At 38.4% G+C, this 17,814-nt stretch overlaps 7 protein-coding genes, 1 long non-coding RNA gene and 1 other non-coding gene across 12 annotated transcripts; 3 read left to right on the top strand and 6 right to left on the bottom strand.

Annotated features, from left to right (window-relative positions):
- Nucleotides 9-1,193, top strand: LOC109128601. The gene is made up of 2 exons (XR_002035009.1): nt 9-516; nt 729-1,193. It is a non-coding gene; the product is annotated as an uncharacterized LOC109128601 (long non-coding RNA).
- On the bottom strand, nt 1,264-2,069 carry LOC104740051 (nodulin-related protein 1-like). The gene has a single exon (XM_010460558.2). The coding sequence runs from the start codon at nt 1,998-2,000 to the stop codon at nt 1,521-1,523; it is 480 nt and encodes a 159-aa protein (XP_010458860.1). The 5' UTR covers nt 2,001-2,069; the 3' UTR covers nt 1,264-1,520.
- LOC104740049 (ensconsin-like) lies at nt 2,567-4,833 on the bottom strand. 2 transcript variants are annotated; one of them, XM_010460555.2, is made up of 7 exons: nt 4,605-4,833; nt 4,413-4,510; nt 4,163-4,320; nt 3,977-4,076; nt 3,507-3,891; nt 3,353-3,434; nt 2,567-3,246 (listed from the first exon to the last, which is right to left on the bottom strand). In XM_010460555.2, the coding sequence occupies exons 1-7, from the start codon at nt 4,736-4,738 to the stop codon at nt 3,052-3,054; spliced, it is 1,152 nt and encodes a 383-aa protein (XP_010458857.2). In that variant the 5' UTR covers nt 4,739-4,833; the 3' UTR covers nt 2,567-3,051. The 2 variants fall into 2 exon arrangements, with proteins under 2 accessions (XP_010458857.2, XP_019090886.1); XM_019235341.1 differs by having other exon boundaries at nt 2,567-3,243.
- Nucleotides 4,852-7,392, bottom strand: LOC104740050 (LRR receptor-like serine/threonine-protein kinase GSO1). Of its 2 annotated transcripts, none has more exons than XM_019235343.1 (11): nt 7,105-7,392; nt 6,838-6,985; nt 6,679-6,750; nt 6,206-6,277; nt 6,039-6,113; nt 5,821-5,961; nt 5,649-5,729; nt 5,516-5,584; nt 5,363-5,434; nt 5,191-5,262; nt 4,852-5,099 (listed from the first exon to the last, which is right to left on the bottom strand). In XM_019235343.1, the coding sequence occupies exons 1-11, from the start codon at nt 7,199-7,201 to the stop codon at nt 5,009-5,011; spliced, it is 990 nt and encodes a 329-aa protein (XP_019090888.1). In that variant the 5' UTR covers nt 7,202-7,392; the 3' UTR covers nt 4,852-5,008. The 2 variants fall into 2 exon arrangements, with proteins under 2 accessions (XP_019090888.1, XP_019090887.1); XM_019235342.1 differs by lacking the exon at nt 6,679-6,750 and adding an exon at nt 6,359-6,430 and having other exon boundaries at nt 5,821-5,964; nt 6,105-6,113.
- Nucleotides 7,543-9,905, top strand: LOC104740048 (probable inactive purple acid phosphatase 2). Its single transcript, XM_010460554.1, is given in 3 exon segments — nt 7,543-8,357; nt 8,438-9,182; nt 9,185-9,905. Coding segments are annotated over 3 exon segments (1,974 nt in total). The 5' UTR covers nt 7,543-7,655; the 3' UTR covers nt 9,712-9,905.
- On the bottom strand, nt 10,198-12,176 carry LOC104740047 (putative SNAP25 homologous protein SNAP30). The gene is made up of 5 exons (XM_010460551.2): nt 11,407-12,176; nt 11,222-11,315; nt 10,697-10,824; nt 10,510-10,607; nt 10,198-10,422 (listed from the first exon to the last, which is right to left on the bottom strand). The coding sequence occupies exons 1-5, from the start codon at nt 11,770-11,772 to the stop codon at nt 10,323-10,325; spliced, it is 786 nt and encodes a 261-aa protein (XP_010458853.1). The 5' UTR covers nt 11,773-12,176; the 3' UTR covers nt 10,198-10,322.
- Nucleotides 12,272-14,611, bottom strand: LOC104740045. 2 transcript variants are annotated; one of them, XM_010460549.1, is made up of 3 exons: nt 14,432-14,611; nt 13,728-13,882; nt 12,272-13,638 (listed from the first exon to the last, which is right to left on the bottom strand). In XM_010460549.1, exons 2-3 carry the CDS (start codon nt 13,870-13,872, stop codon nt 12,521-12,523), a joined length of 1,263 nt encoding a protein of 420 aa, XP_010458851.1. In that variant the 5' UTR covers nt 13,873-13,882; nt 14,432-14,611; the 3' UTR covers nt 12,272-12,520. The 2 variants fall into 2 exon arrangements, with proteins under 2 accessions (XP_010458851.1, XP_010458852.1); XM_010460550.1 differs by having other exon boundaries at nt 12,272-13,635.
- Nucleotides 14,805-16,190, top strand: LOC104740044 (protein KTI12 homolog). Its single transcript, XM_010460548.2, has 2 exons — nt 14,805-14,904; nt 15,088-16,190. Exon 2 carries the CDS (start codon nt 15,130-15,132, stop codon nt 16,027-16,029), a length of 900 nt encoding a protein of 299 aa, XP_010458850.1. The 5' UTR covers nt 14,805-14,904; nt 15,088-15,129; the 3' UTR covers nt 16,030-16,190.
- TRNAA-UGC lies at nt 16,494-16,566 on the bottom strand. The gene has a single exon. It is a non-coding gene; the product is annotated as a tRNA-Ala (tRNA).

The raw sequence follows: 17,814 nt of genomic DNA, 5'->3' as shown, positions 1-17,814 counted from the left end.
TTTTTTTTTTTTTTTTTTTTTCTTTAGCTTGGTGATGAATACATGAAGATATTTTTATTCGTTCAACCACTTTTTTAATGGTGTTCCATACCGATACATTTTGACACGCAGTACCGTTTCGGTTTATATACAAAATTCTAATTCGGTTCGGTTCGGTTCGGTTCAAATATATAATCTAACGGGCCTATTTCGGTACCTTGCAAATATATGGCCCAACGATGTTGCGGAACAAAAGGGTAATCTTGGAATGTGACAGTGATTCTCGTGAATTGCTAAAACACTTAAAAGACAATATCTCATCTCACGACACGTCGCCAGCTCTGGAACTTCGGACCGTCCGATCAACTGCGCTTTTAACTTTTTGCTAATCTTCGTTTTTGTCCTTGGATCGGTCGATATTTGTATTAACACCCCAAAAACTTCTGAGTCGATACCAAACACCCAGAGATCGTTTCTTTCGTTTGCGTTTGCTCACTCCTCCACGATGTTTAGTCGTACCTCTTGAAAGCTTTGACGGTAAATTCTCTCTTCTGCCTTGTTTATATTTGTGTTTTTAGATTTGGACGTTTCGAAATCTGTTTGTTGTAACGAATGCTTCAGTTACATATGCAATATTGGCGTAAGAACTGGGAAAAACAGAGAAAGTAATCGATTAACGTCACGTAATATTGCTCAAGCAATTGTGTTTTGGCCTAACCGTAGAGTTCAACTTTGGTTCGAGAAAATAGGAGCTATAGAATAGAGCCATTTTCAGGCAATGCAGCTACGTGTTGGACCAAGATCAAAGAGTTCGAACCACTCGGTAGATGATACCATGAACTACCAAAACATGACTTTCTCTTACCTGAACTCGTAGAAACCTTAAAAGAAAATGAAGAAGATTGGTTTAGGAGCTTCACCAGATGGAGTCGTTCACGTGGTTAGAGTGGTGTTCTTGAAGAAGATTCCTTGGTACTATGTTATGGATAAGAGATTGGTTGGATTTGTATTGTTGGACTGTTAATGGGAGTAGTTTGTTTAGGATTGAAAGAGATTTTGTGTTTTGGGGAGATGTGTAACACTTGTTGATTTTTGGGTGAACCATGTTGTGCCTGGGAGAGATGTTCAAGAGTTGTGTTGTAACGGATCCTTTTTAGTGGATCAACTGTAAGCGTTTCTTTTTATGAAATTAATGGACAAATTCTAGATTGATATATATACACAGTGTCTCTGTTTCTTAATGTCCGTTTCCTGAGGTTGTATGATTTTAGGAAAACTAGTAGCAATACCAATATGTCTTTATTAATTGGTAGTGTGAATAAGGAAATGAAACACTAGTTTCACATAGAAATTTAAAGAACATAGAATTTAAAGAAACGGGAGAACAAGCATAAACACAACACAGATGGACTAGACTATGATCACCTGAATTTATTACACTCACTCGTCACTCCCCATACTAACACAAACGATGCGACATAAACTAGTCACAAACGATACTTAAGTTATTTAATTTATTATTAGACAATTTAAGGATCAAATCACTTCATGAAACCTTGAGCCGTCTTGGCAAAACCTCCAAGCCCACCACCAGACTCTTCACCGTCTTTCTTAGCCGCCGGCTCAGTCTGACTTGCTGGCTCAGCCTGAGTCGTCGTCGGAGGAGGACCACCAGCGCCGGTACCGGTGGTGTGTGACGACTCGTAGTCGTTGAGATACTTCTCTGCCTTGTCGAGGTACTGACCAGTGCTAGTCGTTTCATCGAACTTACCGTATTTCTCGGCAGCGTCTAAGATATCAGCGGAGGCTCCGGCGACTTTACCTTTGTCAAGTTTGTCTGATTCGTTACGGGCTGCGGCTTGAGCAGCTTCGGCTACGACCTTGGCACTCGCCATGAGCTCGGCGTTGGAAGCTGGTCTTGTGGCTGTTTCGGTTCCTTCGGCTGCAGCAGGCTTGTTGTGTTCTGGCTCCTCTGGTTTCGAGCTTGAGAGTTTCTTAACTTGATCGGAGATGAAATTCATATTTTTTTTATCTTCTCTGAATAAAAAAAAGCTTTTGTTCGTGTGTGTTGGATGTATGAGTTAAGAGATGGATATGTCTATTATTTATAGACTGAAAAAATGGATATTTATCCACTACAGGAATATTCTTTTTAAAAAACATAAATAAACGAGATTATGACGGAATATTTTATTGAGAAAATAAACAGATGATAATTATTAAACCATTTAGAAAAAACTGTAATTAATTACTATGATTAATACAAAAAACTGTAATCACTTTAGTCTATCGAGCTAAATACTCTTAATTATAATAATGTTATTCACTGTTGAAAAAGTATAGTTTTGTTCGTTGAGAGGATACACTAATTAACTAAAGTTGATATATCATTAATTCATTATTGTTTGTATTTGTTGTCGTGGCTGAAAAGAACATTTAAGTGATCAGTTATTATTAGTATACAGTGTGACCAATGTGGTGTTCTCTTCTCGATCACACAATTCATACGTGGTCTTTATGCTACAATATAGTACAGAAAAAAATATCACAAAATATCTTTTTGGAATTATCGTTTTCCATTAAAAACTGTCGGTCGAAGCTTTGATGGGTAATATAACTCCCAATCACTTGATTTTGTCGGGTCGCGTAATTTACAAGTTACTTTTATAATGACAAATACCAAATAGTACTTGGTGGGCCTTTATCATTATGCAGGTGTAGTATAAAACAATTTCTTGCGATTATAAGAAGTGACGTTAAATGGCCCAATTTTGACACTTTGTAATGTACATTTAACCGGATTAGCTTCACTAGTGTGACAAATCGTACATGTTAGGAAGTGTTTGATTGGGTTTTGTTGGTTTCAAAACATTGTGCAACAAATTAACACCAAGCGTTGTGTTTTTTTTTTGTGTGTGTGTTAAGAATACATCTTTGCTTCTCGCCAAGAGCTCTCTGTTATATGTACATTTTGGCTTTCAATATCATCTTTCTTTAAAGGAAACCCATATAAATCTCTCACGCACACACACAATATAGCTACAGTTATCTAGGACCATCTGTTTTAGTGTGTCAGAAACAGCATGCCTTTCCAGGGAGTTCACCGGTACTACGGATAACCCCGGCTTTCTCCTTCACCTTGAATTCTTTGCTCTGTCTCTCTTTCTCCGCCTGAGCTCTGGCTCCAGCAGCTATCTGTTCGATGTACTCCGTGTCTTCTCTAAATCTCTGCAAACCTCTCTTCCTCTTCTGTTCTTGTTCGCTCTGCTGTTCATGTACAAACCAGTTAGTTTAAGAAAACAACTCAAATTATCATTCAATTATATGATAATGATCATGACATTAGATTATACAAAGTCATTATATTGTCAACCTCAGATATGTCCAGCTTCCTTCGAGCTTTGTCCCTCTTCTTAGCTTCCCACAAATCGATCTTTCTGTTTAACTTCTCATACCTGATTGTGTAATACATATGTGAGTGTAACTAAAACACAAATAGATAAGGTCTTGTGTGTACTGAGACTTACCTTGCTTTGATCTTAGCTAGTTCAGCTTTCTCCCAAGCATCAGCTGTAGAATCATCTTTTCGACTAGCATGCCCAGAACTCTGCCTTTTCATTTCCCTAGGTGGAAGCCGCAGAGGCGGAGGTGATAGAAGAGGAGGAAGAGGAGGAGGTGGTGGTGGAGCACGACGTTCTGATCGTGTCCTGACCGGTGGTTGTATCCGTGGCGGTTCTGAAACTTGTTTCCTTTGTCTATCACGTTTTTCCCCTAAATCTTCATTCTGTATGGTGTGATCTTCTCTCAAGTTCATGGAGAATGTCTTTTTTACTGACGATGACTTTCTCACTGGTGACTTTGGCGTTGGATGTTTATGATCTTTCGTCTCTGAATCTCTAAACGAAAGTTGTCCTGTGTCAATACAATTAACGTTAACATCCAGTAAACATTTTCAGTTGAATAGCAAAATTTTAATCTTGATAATCCGTAACCTCACCTGAGAATCTTCTTGATAAGCTTCTTGGTTCCTCTGAAGGAAACTTATCTTCGCTTCTGCTCTTGCTCCTTGACAAAGAAGGTCCACGTTCAAGGCCATTCTGTTTTGTTTTACAATTTCAAACAACAACAAACTCATATTAACATGATATTAACCGCAGCAAAAAGTTTTTCTTAGAGCCCTTACATGATAACTCTCTAGCCAAGTTTCTTCAAAAGTGCTTATGGCATAAGCAGTGGCTGCAACTGCAGCTGCGTGATCCATGTCGCCGATCGGGTCATAACTTTGGCCACTCATTTGCCTCGAGAACTGCTTCAGTAACCAGTTTGAGGGCTTCTTCTTATCTACCAAAACACAGAATATGAACAGCACTAATGTGAATTTAATTAAAATATTGATAGGCTATCAAGAACAACAGAGCAGAATTATGCAGCACCTTCTTTGAATGAAACAGACTTCCTTGCCGGCACTTTTTTCTCTCTAGTGGAGCTACCAACCTCTCTATTTTTTTCCTGGGAAGCTGGATGTCTCCTCCTGAAACAAAGATGTCAACATTTTACATCAACATATGCATATCTATATGTACGTGTTGAATAGCAAAGATGAATCTGGAGATTTAGTGATTAACCTTGTCTGCTTGATCAAGGTATCCATTTTCAAACTAAAATATGGTGGGAGGACTTGAGAAGGTTTGGTTAGATGTGTTTCAGGGTTTTGGTTTTTGAAGGGTTTTGAGAATGTTGCTTTGCATGCAAGTTTCATATTTGGATCATAAAGGTGTGCAGGTAAAGTTAAGAACACTTTTTATTTCTTTTCCCGCTTCAGCTTTATGGTTCTTTGCTTTCTCAAAAGGACAGTGAAAAGAACAAACTAGATTGCTTTCTATTCAATTTTCATATATGGATAAGGAATCTTTTACATTCAGAAAACACATCAATGACAATATTGCTGTAACATAGAAATTGAATCATGAGAACCATATTACACTGCCAAATTACTATCTGAAATGAAACCGAGTTGTAATATGCATAACTAAACAAGGATGTCTGTGTCAGAAAGTTTGAGGACTTTATGTGTACCAATCGCCTTTGCGTCTGTTTTGAATGCGTTCCCTTCTATGTACCTGCCACATACATCCACCAAGAATTAATTTATAACATGGATGTTATATAATTGTCCTTTACAAAGAGATCAAAGAGAGGTTATTTACATACATATCTTTTAGATTCGGATGCTTGTAGAAGGCTACAGGGATACTCCCACTAAATAGATTGTGGTCCAAGTGCCTGAAAGTTAAAATCACAACATGCTCTATGGATGTAAGAAAGCACATGGGTCCTTCAGATCAATTTTTAATTACGTATTTAGTTGAGGAGAGAGGCCTACAAGTTAGTTAGTCTTGGTATATTGGCTAGTGCAGAAGGTATTGCTCCAGTCAGTTTGTTGAAAGACAAGTACCTGAACTCAAATGGATAAGATAGGGAGAGATAAAATATGTAAGTGGTGTTCATAAATCAAAAGATGTGATAAAGTACTCACATCTCCAGGTTTGTTAGATTTGCAAGCTTGTTTGGGAGTTCACCAGTGAAGTAATTATTGTTTAGAAACCTACAACCAAAAGTTAACTCAGGAACAATATTATATCTGATGGCTAACTCTCAAACTCACTTACAGGTTTCTAAGAGCGGGAAAGCATCCTTGTATGCGTAAAAGATCGCTTATACTCCCCACTAATTGATTGCTACCAACATCCCTACAGACATGCAGATCATGACAAAGATACTAAGTATATCTGAACTCTGTTGATTGATTTACAGGAAAGAGCATTGAATGTTAAAGATTACAAGTGGCGAAGTTTCTGTAATGTTCCCAACTCTGCCGGGATCCGCCCAGTAAACTGATTCTCCTGAAGATGTAGGTCTTGAAGCTCATGGAGATTTGCAAGCTCTTTGGGGATGTCTCCTTTGAAGTTGTTAAAACTCAGGTACCTGAAATGGTAAGAGTATGTTACAGATCTCAAAAAACACCCCTTTAATTATCCCAGACATGAGCTAGGATTACTCAAAGATATGTAAGACTCTTCAATCCACCAATTTCAGGAGGCAGGGCATGTTGAAGTTTATTCCACCTCAAATTCCTGTTTACGATACACAATAACAAGATCAAAACAAAGCAAGCAGCCAAAACTCAAGCCCTTAACATATGTTGAGATAATGTGAAGAACATTACAGTGTCTTAAGACGCTTAAGGCGTCCAATTTCTGAAGGAACAGGTCCTGTCAATTTGTTGTTGTGCAGATCCCTGACAAATTCATAAATCCAATTCCTTAAAACAATCAATACCCTAACATCAGAACTAACAAGATAAGTCAGTGAAACTTACAGAACAGTGAGATCTAGGAGCCTCGTTACAGCCGTTGGGAATTTCCCAACTATCGACATTGAAAACACTTCTCTGCAAAAACATCACAAACCAAATTTTAAGCTAAAACAATTAAATAAATAAAAACTCAAACTTTAAGAGATTGTGAGAGTCAAAAAGATTACAGCTTGACGACGACACGGTAATTGCCAACAGTGGAACAAGTGACGCCAGACNATTTGTTGTTGTGCATATCCCTGACAAATTCATAAACCCAATCCCTTTAAACAATCAATACCCTAGCATCAGAACTAACAAGATTGCAAGTCAGTGAAACTTACAGAACGGTGAGATCTAAGAGCTTCGTTACAGCCGTTGGGAATTTCCCAACTATCGACATTGAAAACACTTCTCTGCAAAAAACATCACAAACCAATTTTAAGCGAAAAAAAATAAAAAAAACTCAAACTTTAAGAGATTGTGAGAGTCAAAAAGATTACAGCTTGACGACGACACGGTAATTGCCAACAGTGGAACAAGTGACGCCAGACCACGGAGGCAAATTTTTATCTCCACAAGGATCATCTCCAACCCAAGAGTACACCACTCTCCACCCAACCAACCTCTTTATCTCATTCAACGCTTTCACTGCCCCCAGAAAAAAAAAAAAAAAAAAAAAAAAAAAAAACAAATCCGACGAAATATCACAATTTTATAACACCACCAAATCGGAAACAAGCTAAAATATCGAAATCGAAAGAGTTTACCATCTCGTTTAAGTGTTTTAGCGAAGGAGACATTGATCAGTAGCAACAAAAGAGCGTAAATCCGGAAGATCAGAGACAAACTCAAATGTAGAGCCATCTTCGGAAGATCTGTAGAGCTTACGAAATCATGAACCCTTCGTGGGTATAAGAAGGGTAAAAAGAATCAATTTTGTAAACTGGGCAAGTGAAATGGTGTGGGAGAAAGAAGAAGGATTTATTTATCATCGCCATGGAAAGCAAACTAAAAGCTCAGTGGAAACTAAACTAATCCCCCGTCACGAATTAAAACGGTTCAAACCCCCCTCAATATTATTTTAATTAATTTCTCTTATATAGGCCGAATTAGGCCCATCTATTATTGGGCTTCAATAGACCCATCTCTAAGAAGGTGACAAGTCATAGTTCATCCATCCATTGGTTTTTCAAATAGCTAACCACCACAAATCTACAAGAAACGTTAAAACGCCGTCGTATTAACCACTGTTTATATATATCTTTCATCTCCGGCGCTCTGCTCCGGCAACAATTTATTCTTACGTTCCTCCGTCGCCATGATCGTCAATTTCTCCTTCTTCCTCCTTCTGCTCTTCATCTCCGTCTTCGTTTCCTCTGCTAATGCGAAACCTACAATTTCTATTTCCCCCAGAGCTCTGAATCGATCTGGCGATTCCGTCGTGATCCAATGGTCCGGCGTCGACTCTCCGTCAGATCTCGATTGGTTAGGCCTCTATTCGCCTCCGGAGTCTCCTAACGATCACTTTATCGGTTACAAATTCCTCAACGAATCGTCCACATGGAAATCTGGATTCGGTTCGATCTCTCTTCCTTTGACAAATCTCCGATCAAACTACACGTTTCGGATCTTCAGATGGAGCGAATCAGAGATCGATATGAAACACCAGGATCATGATCAGAATCCTTTACCGGGAACTAAACATCTTTTAGCTGAATCGGAGCAGCTGAGCTTCGGATCCGGCGGCGTTGGCATGCCGGAACAAATCCATTTGTCGTTCACGGATAAGGTTAACACGATGCGTGTCATGTTTGTAGCTGGAGATGGAGAGGAACGTTTCGTGAGATACGGAGAAGAGAAAGATTTGCTAGGCAATTCCGCGGCGGCTCGTGGGATGAGGTACGAGAGAGAGCACATGTGTGATTCGCCGGCGAATTCGACCATCGGGTGGAGAGATCCTGGTTGGATTTACGATACCGTTATGAAGAATTTGAATAATGGCGTTAGGTACTATTATCAGGTATTCACATATCCGAATCTAAAGCTTCTGGAAGATATATGTTTAGATTACAGGATTGATTAAAGGATTCTATGAATTAGGTTGGGAGTGAATCTAAGGGATGGAGTGAGATCCGTAGTTTTATTGCTCGAGATGCATACTCAGAAGAAACAGTAGCTTTCATGTTTGGAGATATGGGTTGTGCAACGCCTTACACTACATTTATACGCACACAAGACGAGAGTATAGCTACGGTGAAGTGGATCCTCCGTGACATTGAAGCTCTTGGTGAGAAGCCAGCTCTTATTTCACACATTGGAGATATTAGTTACGCTCGTGGTTACTCGTGGGTATGGGATGAGTTCTTTGCTCAGATTGAGCCTATTGCCTCCAAAGTTCCTTACCATGTCTGCATTGGTAACCATGAGTATGATTTCCCTGCTCAGCCTTGGAAACCTGATTGGGCAGCTACGACTTATGGAACCGATGGTGGTGGAGAATGTGGTGTGCCGTATAGTTTGAAGTTTAACATGCCTGGGAATTCTTCAGAACCCACGGGAATGAAAGCTCCTCCGACGAGGAATCTGTATTATTCTTATGATATGGGATCGGTTCATTTCCTCTATATTTCCACAGAGACGAATTTTGTTAAGGGAGGCAGTCAATACGAATTCATAAAGCGGGATCTTGAGTCTGTAAACAGGCAGAAAACGCCGTTTGTTGTTGTGCAGGGACATAGACCGATGTACACTACGAGCAACGAGGTTAGAGATACTATGATTAGACAAAAGATGGTTGAGCATTTGGAACCGCTTTTTGTGAACAACAATGTCACACTTGCTCTATGGGACATGTTCATAGATACGAAAGGTTTTGTCCGATAAGCAACAACACTTGCGGCAAACAGTGGCCAGGAAGCCCTGTTCATCTTGTGATCGGTATGGCTGGTCAAGATTGGCAACCAATTTGGCAACCGAGACCAAACCATCCAGATGTTCCTATATTCCCTCAGCCTGAACAATCAATGTATCGTACGGGTGAGTTTGGATACACTCGTTTGGTTGCAAACAAAGAAAAGCTCACTGTTTCATTTGTGGGTAACCATGATGGCGAAGTTCATGATACTGTTGAGATGTTAGCTTCTGGGGAAGTGATCAGTGGGAGTAAAGAGAGTACTAAAGTCCCAAGTCTTAAAACCGTTTCAGCTTCTGCTACGCTGATGAGAAAATCCGAATCTAATACCTTGTGGTATGTCAAAGGAGCAGGCTTGATGGTTGCGGGTGTGGTTTTAGGGTTCATTATCGGGTTTTTCACCCGGGGAAAGAAATCGTCGTCTGGTAACCGTTGGATCCCAGTCAAGAACGAGGAGACATAATATTGAACTAAGTCTATTTAGGGGGAATGATTTGTATAGGTTCTCTTTCTTTCCACGGTGTTGTGAAGAGAAGATAAGTTTTTGTACACTACAAATAATACTGATTGTTGTTAGATAGTGTCTTCTTGTGCTTACTATTTGAAGAGTTTGTGAGTATCACTACGATTTTTCAGACTGAAGGGATTTTGCTGTAATGACATTATGTACTGTCTGAGTTATATATATAAATTATATATACATAAAAATACAACACTTCTGGAACTAAACATTGAATGCTGATTATGCTTAAACTAGCTTCTGTTCGGTTTTAGTTTAAGTTTCTGGTTGGAGCATTTTTGATTAGTTTGGTGGGGTTTTATTCTCAGTATGATAGTTTAATGTTTTGATTTAGATTGGATCGATTCAATTTGTATTAGGTTTAAACACTTCGATATAATATAGTCTGTAAAATTAATAAAAACAATTGAATCAAAATGTGTTGTTAATATTGACAATTCTAGTAGCAAATAATGAACAAAGAAGAAAATCTCAAATGTACGAAATTGACAAAGAGAAGATACGTAGTAATAATACACATATAAGGACAGCAATGTTTGTGGAAGGTGGGTTGCTTATTTGGAAAGCAAATGACGTGCCCGTTGATTAGCTCCTTTAACACGAGAGTTAAGCTCATCAACATCGTCGCCGAGATGATCAAGAGCTTTGTTTTGCCTGCAATTTTGTACCAACAATAGTAATAAGTATTCTAAAAAACATAAAGCATAAATGTGTTGAGTATATGTATTTGTGTTATCTGACTTGTCGATCTCAGATCCCATATCAACAGCCATGCTCTTAAGATCACCCAAAATGTCGCTTAAATCTGAAAGTCCATCGTCTTGTTTTGCCTTCTCTTGCTGCATTAAACATACCTTTTTTTTTAACAACTTTCTTTCATTTAAAGATTCAGATTTAATCTGCAAAATTTGTAAAACAGAACACACACCTCAACTTTCTGCAACGCGTTTGTTGGTTGGTCTAGTGCAGGTGGTTGGCTGCTCGATCGTCCTTTCCCACCCAAACCGAGTTTCTCTCGCTCTTTCTTGTGATTCTCACCCTTCTTCGACGGTTTATCTAAAAGTTCAATAACTATATTATACATGACCACCATACACATGATATAAGCCAATCAAGAATCAAGAATCAAGATGATACGAGTTATTTCATAAGTTAAGGATCGAGTTTTTTCCTCTAATCTTCAAACTGAAAACAAATATGACCATCTTATGATCAAGAATCATGAGTCCTAAAGCGTGAAAACAATAAGTATTGAGATGTTATGAGTTATTAATGAGGTATGGATCGGTTCTTCTCTACTACTTGTAACTGAAATCAACAACATGATGTATCATCATCATACACATAATTTTATCCAATCAAGAATCAAGAGCTCGGAAACGTTACAAACAATAAAGATTGAGATGGCATACATTATATAACAAGGTATAGATTCTGTAAGAAGGATTAAAACCTGGTGTGATCATAGGTCCTGAGATAGTTTTAGTCTTCTTTGGTTTCCATGGCTTTGAAAACATTCCTCCTAAGTTGTTCAAAAGCTTCTCTCCCTACAAACATTTTCATAAAACACAGAACCTATAATTTCACCATTTTGTGGATCAAAGAAAGTAATAAGAAGAATAAGAGCAAAATCTTTACCCGGCTAAGATCTTTATCCATATCAACAGCCATAGCATGAGTCCTGTTGATCTGTTCACCTTGGTCATGCAACATTTCGAGCGTTCTTGTAGCATCCGACCTTATATCTTCAGCGATTTTAAGACAATTGTTAACACCTTTGGTTGTTTCTTCAGCTTTATAAACCGCATAGTTCTCTAACTCTTCTGTGGTTTGGCTCTGCAGACCACCGGAATCACGGAAACCGTTCTTGTATTTGTCGTCATCGTCGAAATCAGGTGTTATAAGGATTGGTTCTGAAGAAGTCCTTCTTCCTGCAGTGATTGTTCCTCCTGATGATTCATTGGGAAGCTTATTGTTTCCCGGAGATTTGAAAAATCCAAACATCTATTCAACAAGGAAATAACGATGATGATGATTGATGAAAGATTATCAAGAACTTGTTATGAAAACGTTAAAAAGATTGAAAAGTTTTGAATCAGGAAGATATAGAAGCTGATGGGTTACCTGTGAAATCTCTCAAAAAATTATGATTAAGAAAACTGGCTATCCAAAAATAGAAACATGTCACCTGTGATAGAGATATGTAATTCAAAAATGGATCAAAAGAATCTTTTCTGATTCTCTCTCTGTTTGTTTACTGTTGAAGGGATTTAGAGATGAAGGGAGACGCGTTAGAAAAGGATCCACCGTCACGTCACAGTCTTCTGCTGCTCCCTATTTTGGGACCGTTAAGAATCAGTAAGAACCAAACACTTCGTTTCAGAGACGAGGTTTATGTCTAATACTCGTTCAAGATTTTGACAAGAAAATAGAGTAAATGTTTTTGCCAAGGTACTGCAGAAGTTGATTACTGAAATTGTATAGGAAGTGAGATTTGTATTACTAATATGAACAAAAAGTTAGTTTATTAAACAGTTTGAAGATTTTTTCTTCTTCTTACAACAAAATCTAATTCTGATTGACAAAGGCAATAAAATAACCTAAAGCATCAAAAACACAGAGCTTCAAGGGTCATAAACTATACAAAGACTCCCTGAAACTTCCAACTTGAGATTCTCTTAAATAATGCATTTACATACACAAGATTCAGAACTTAAGAGCAGAGTAAATAATGGAGAACTGAGATAGTTCTTCATTTACTTCCTCTGGAAAAATCATCCCATGGGTCTTGACCAAAGATCTCATCAATGATGTTTGAAGTTGGAAGCAGATCAATGTTCTTAGTCCAACAATGATCTGGTAGTATCGAATCACAAGGATCAAATGAATATGAATTATCCACAAGATCATTGCAGTGGCGCCAGTAATTACCAATGTTGGATTCTTCTCTGTTTCTAACTGGACATCGAGAGTAGATTACATTGGACTGGTATTCAAAGGACATGTTCGAATCTGCATTAACATTAACCTCTTCCTCTTCTTCTTCTTCGTCTCTTGAGAGGCTTTTCTCGGCTTTATCATCTGATGGAGTTTCACCACCATAAAAGGTGTTGTCATACTCTACTTGCCACTCGTCATCATCACTATCAGCATCCAGGCTTTTAGAACGATTCTGGATAGCTCGTCTACGCAGGATGAAGACATTGAAATAATAACTCACAATATCCTTCATGCTTCTTGAAGGAAACGCAGACTTAAGGTGTTTCCAGAAATCCCGGTCTAGTGAAACCGGATTGGAGTAAACAACCTCGTGAAATAGATCTTCCTCATCTTCAGTTAGTTTACCGGCTACTTCCTCCCCCATTTCACAAAGACCTAAATCCAGACATCTGTCGTATCCAATAGTTTCAAACAAGTCTTCCCTGTTTTCCATGATATGCTGCTGCACACATCTGGTCGAACCTTTATCCAGGCAAATGCAATCCTTTCTTCCTTGACCAATTTTGCAAATCTCGGTTTCACAGTCAGGCATTGGAATCACACACTTCCCCGTCACAGCCTGACCTGACTGAGGACTTGCCTCTTCCTTGACACATTCAGGAATAACCGCCTGGTAATCCGGCCCGACAGGAACTTGTTTTCTAGGAGACATCGGAGAACAATAAACATCTTCCGAGCAAACTGGTCTCCAAGGTATATCTGACTCAGGAGATTCATGAGAAAGGGTAGACTGAGTCGTCGCTCCAGACGACTGAGTATCTTCCTCACACACCCCAGTTGTGATCCAAGAGAAAGGCGCATTGGTCTGAAACCCCTTCTCAAGATTCTCCTCACATTTATACCCATAGAAATCACTTATATCATCTCCTGCTGATAAACAAGACAAAAAAAACAATAATCAAGCGACCTGCTTATGTTTTATCATGTCAACCCTTCTGTAAGAAGCATATGATTATTACCTATGAGACCTGACTTCTCCAGTGAAACACGATATGGAACTCCTTCATCTAGCTTGGTCAGCTTATTGCAATAACTAATCTGTCTTGCATGCTTAACGTTGAGCTCTTGGACATCCTCACCATCAAAAGTGCGCTTGTAACCCATATTTTTGAGACTGTAAAATAAGAACCAAAGCCATTTAGTTACTTGGCGTGAAGGTTATCTTACCTATGTGAACCACAGAACTCACACTGACAAGTGACAAACAATAAGTCTATTTCAATTAGAGTATAAATAAATACAAATATTTTAACCCCAATTTAATTTGAGTAAATTTTAAAAAATCCCCAAATTTAAAAAATAACCCTAACCCTAGAAATCAAGAAACGGATTAAATTACCAAATCAAGAATCGTAAATCAAAGAATCGGTTAATTATCAGGAAAACAGACAAAAGCCCTCAATTAATTGACAGATCTGACGAACCCTAGAACATCGAGATCTACGAGACCCCCAAATCGGACAATAAAAATTGGGGAAAACTAGAATTAACAACAGATCCGGTAAACCTATTGAAGGAAATCAACATCAAAGACCAAAAATTAATCAGATCTGTTGTTTCAAGATCTGGATCTGACTCAAACCCTAGATTTGACCAAAACGAAGCGATGATAACAAAACAGACATCGATTGAAAGAAGAAATCGAGAGGAGAAAGAATATTACAATTGATTTGAAGATCGATCTGGAATAAGGAAGGGATCTGAAGAAAGAAATCGAAGAAAATTTTGTAAGGGGGGAAAAAAAAAAACAAATTGGGGGAATTTTAGAACGCGGCTAGGGTTAAAAATTCGTGCTTTTTTTTCGATTGGGGGAAAAACCCGATTTTGAAACCCGGATTTTAATTCGGATACCGAGACAACCTCGAATGAGCTGTACTTTATTTAAATCTTTACAGAATTTGAAATTACCAAACTATCCTCGCCGTATACCATCAACGTGCCTCGCAACTTGTGTTGTTGGCATATCCGGCTCGTATCTATCTTCTTAACCGGTAACGTCGGCACATAATTAACAAACCGGACCAAACGAATTAAACCGGTTGTAATCTTATAAGCCCTAAATCCCCAAATTAGATTTCTCACGCGACCACTCTTTGCTTTCTTCAACCTGTCGACAACACTCCCGATTTTGCTCTGGTAATGTTTTGATTTAGCTTGAATTTTTCGTCGGAATTGTTAATTTTGGGAGTATATATTATAAAGTTTGATGCTTTAACTTGTTCTGGAGGATTGAATCGGTTATATGTGAATCTGGGTCGTTGCATATTCTTTAGTTTTGGATGATTGGATCTAAAGTTTTATATTGACTCCATTTTGTAGGTAGTGTGATTCGTTCAGTAAGTTGTGTGTGATTAAAAGCCAATGGCGCTAGTTGTGATTTGTGGGCAACCTTGTAGTGGCAAGTCAATAGCTGCAGTAACCTTAGCTGAAACACTGGGAGAGTCTGAGACGAAACAGAGTGTTAGGATCATTGATGAGGCTTCGTTTCATCTAGACCGCAACCAAAACTATGCTAACATGCCTGCAGAGAAGAATCTGAGAGGAAAGCTAAGGTCAGATGTTGATAGATCAGTTTCAAGAGGCGATATTGTTATTGTGGATTCGTTGAACAGTATCAAAGGTTACAGATATGAGCTCTGGTGTATCGCGCGTGCTGCTGGGATTAGGTATTGTGTTGTTTATTGTGATGTGGATGAAGCTCATTGCAGGCAATGGAATAAAGAACGTAGTGATAGAGGTGAGGCTTCATATGACGATGGTATATTCGAAGATCTGGTGAGAAGATTCGAGATACCTGAGAGAAGAAACAGGTGGGATTCACCTTTGTTTGAGCTGTACCCTGCTCGAGAAGGAATAGACAAATCCTCTCCTGTGATTTCAGAGGCTGTGACTTATCTAACCAAGACTGTTGACTCCAGAACGCAAGATGTGAGGATTCTCCAACCAAGTATCGCTACTCAGGCTGCTAGGTTTTCAGAAGCGAATTCTCTTTACGAGTTGGACAGAGCGACACAAGAGATCATTAACGCGATTGTGGAACAACAGTCACTTGGTGGGGCTATAAGCAGAGTTACTCTTGGCAGTGAACTACCTCCAATCGAAATCTGCAGACCTATTGGACTACCGGAGCTAAGGAGGCTTAGGAGAACGTTTGTTAAATTGATGGGTCAATCTAGTCTAAGCGGGCCACCATTACCAACTGATGCAGACAGTGCAAAGAGACGTTTTGTGGATTACTTGAACAGAGAGTTTGGAGGTTAATAAACGCTTGAAATTTGTGGGTTAAAAAACATTTTTACAATTTGGTTCTGTATTTTCTTAACTCCAGTCAAGTTTCCATCCTTGTAGTTCTTCAATGAAATTTTGGGGCTAAATTGATGTGTTATAATAATGCAAACATATATCATCGTTACTTATATGGATATGATTCGCTTGGTGGCCTGGATGAATTTTTCTTCTGGAACAAGAGTACTTAGCTTCTGGTAGCTGTTACCAAAACAATGCAATTTTGGACAATCGAACGATCCATTTTTCTTTCTTGCGAGATTGTCGTACACATTGGACACACCTCACATGCTGTGTGGCATATACGAAAAGAGACTAGGTTTTGCTTCCTTTTGTCAGCTTGCTTTTCATCTCTGCCTCCTTGTTCTCTAGTTGTTTTATCTCTTCAGCCCACAAACAAAAAAAAATTATGCGTCAAAGATGGAATCGACCGTCAAAATTGGAGATGCGGGGGATCGAACCCCGTGCCTCTCGCATGCAAAGCGAGCGCTCTACCATTTGAGCTACATCCCCATTTGATTATGTAAGAACTATATATACACTTTACTATCTACAAAGCTACCATGAGCCACTCTCAAAAGGAAAATTATAAACCTCAATTGGAATAATATAGTAGGACCAAATTATATGTATGTTTATATGCAAGGGAGTCTCTTTCTTTAACGAATTATGATCCCAAATTGTTTTCTTTTGTGCCAAGTTGGTTAAAATCTGTTGTGGATTTGGACATTGTGTAGAACTTAATTGGTTAAATGATAAGTTGTTGTTGAGCCAAAAAAAAAAAGAGCTACAGTTTCCAAATTATTTAGGCACACACCACAAGGATCAATCATGGGAAATTGGCGTCCAGCGTCGTGTCGTCGACTGAACAAAGTTCCCTTGGCCCAGCGTCAATAATATTCGCCGGTGAGTGTGTAGATGGTGTTTAGAAAATCGTTCACCTCTCGTGTTAGATGCAACTATAATAATATTCCAAGATTCAGTCAGCGTAGCAGTATTCATGAGAATGAGAGACGTTGGTTGCTTCGTGAGAATATATATATAGCACCTTTGCAATCATTGAGAAAATTTCTGTCATCTAGCAATATATAGGCTTTTTATTGAATTCATTGATTTAAATATTCTAATTGACTAACAACAATTTTGTTGTCGTTAAAGATTAACAACTATTTATAACTTGGAAAAATTGTCCAAGCTAGCCTGATGACTTCAGTACCTCAAAGTCTCAGTATAGCGAAGCAAGCTCCGAGATCAAGTTCAAAGATGCGATTCCTCCACTACTACAAGCGCAAAGCCATATCCACCACCTAAAAAAATATTAAAACCTTGGTCTGTTATTAACATGTTATTTGGAGAAATCTTTGTCCCCCCCATGTCTTTTTAATTTTTTTTTGTTTTGTCTCCTTGTGTAATAATAGCTGTTCAAGAGATGTTTTATTTCACAAACTGGTCTCTCCTAGTTGATCCCGCCAGCCATATTCTCTGTTTTATTTCCTGAACTATATATTATCCTCCTCCACATTTTTTTTTTAAACAGCTCATAACAAAAAAACAAGAGAGTTCCTCCTCATACGCTCATTATATTTCAGTCAGCTTAACAAGCAAAGTAATGCTAAAAAAAAAACCAATTGGTAAGGCTTTCTTTTTTGTCGACGACACCACTCGTGGGAAAAAAAATCCATAAAGCCTTTAATAATGCAAGCTTATACAATTATACTACTAATATTTTAATTACTAATATAAAAAAAAAAAAAAAAAAAA

This window comes from Camelina sativa, chromosome 14 (genome assembly GCF_000633955.1).
Source record: "Camelina sativa cultivar DH55 chromosome 14, Cs, whole genome shotgun sequence".
Taxonomy (NCBI): Eukaryota; Viridiplantae; Streptophyta; class Magnoliopsida; order Brassicales; family Brassicaceae; genus Camelina; species Camelina sativa.
This window is presented reverse-complemented; position numbering and strand designations above follow the sequence as displayed.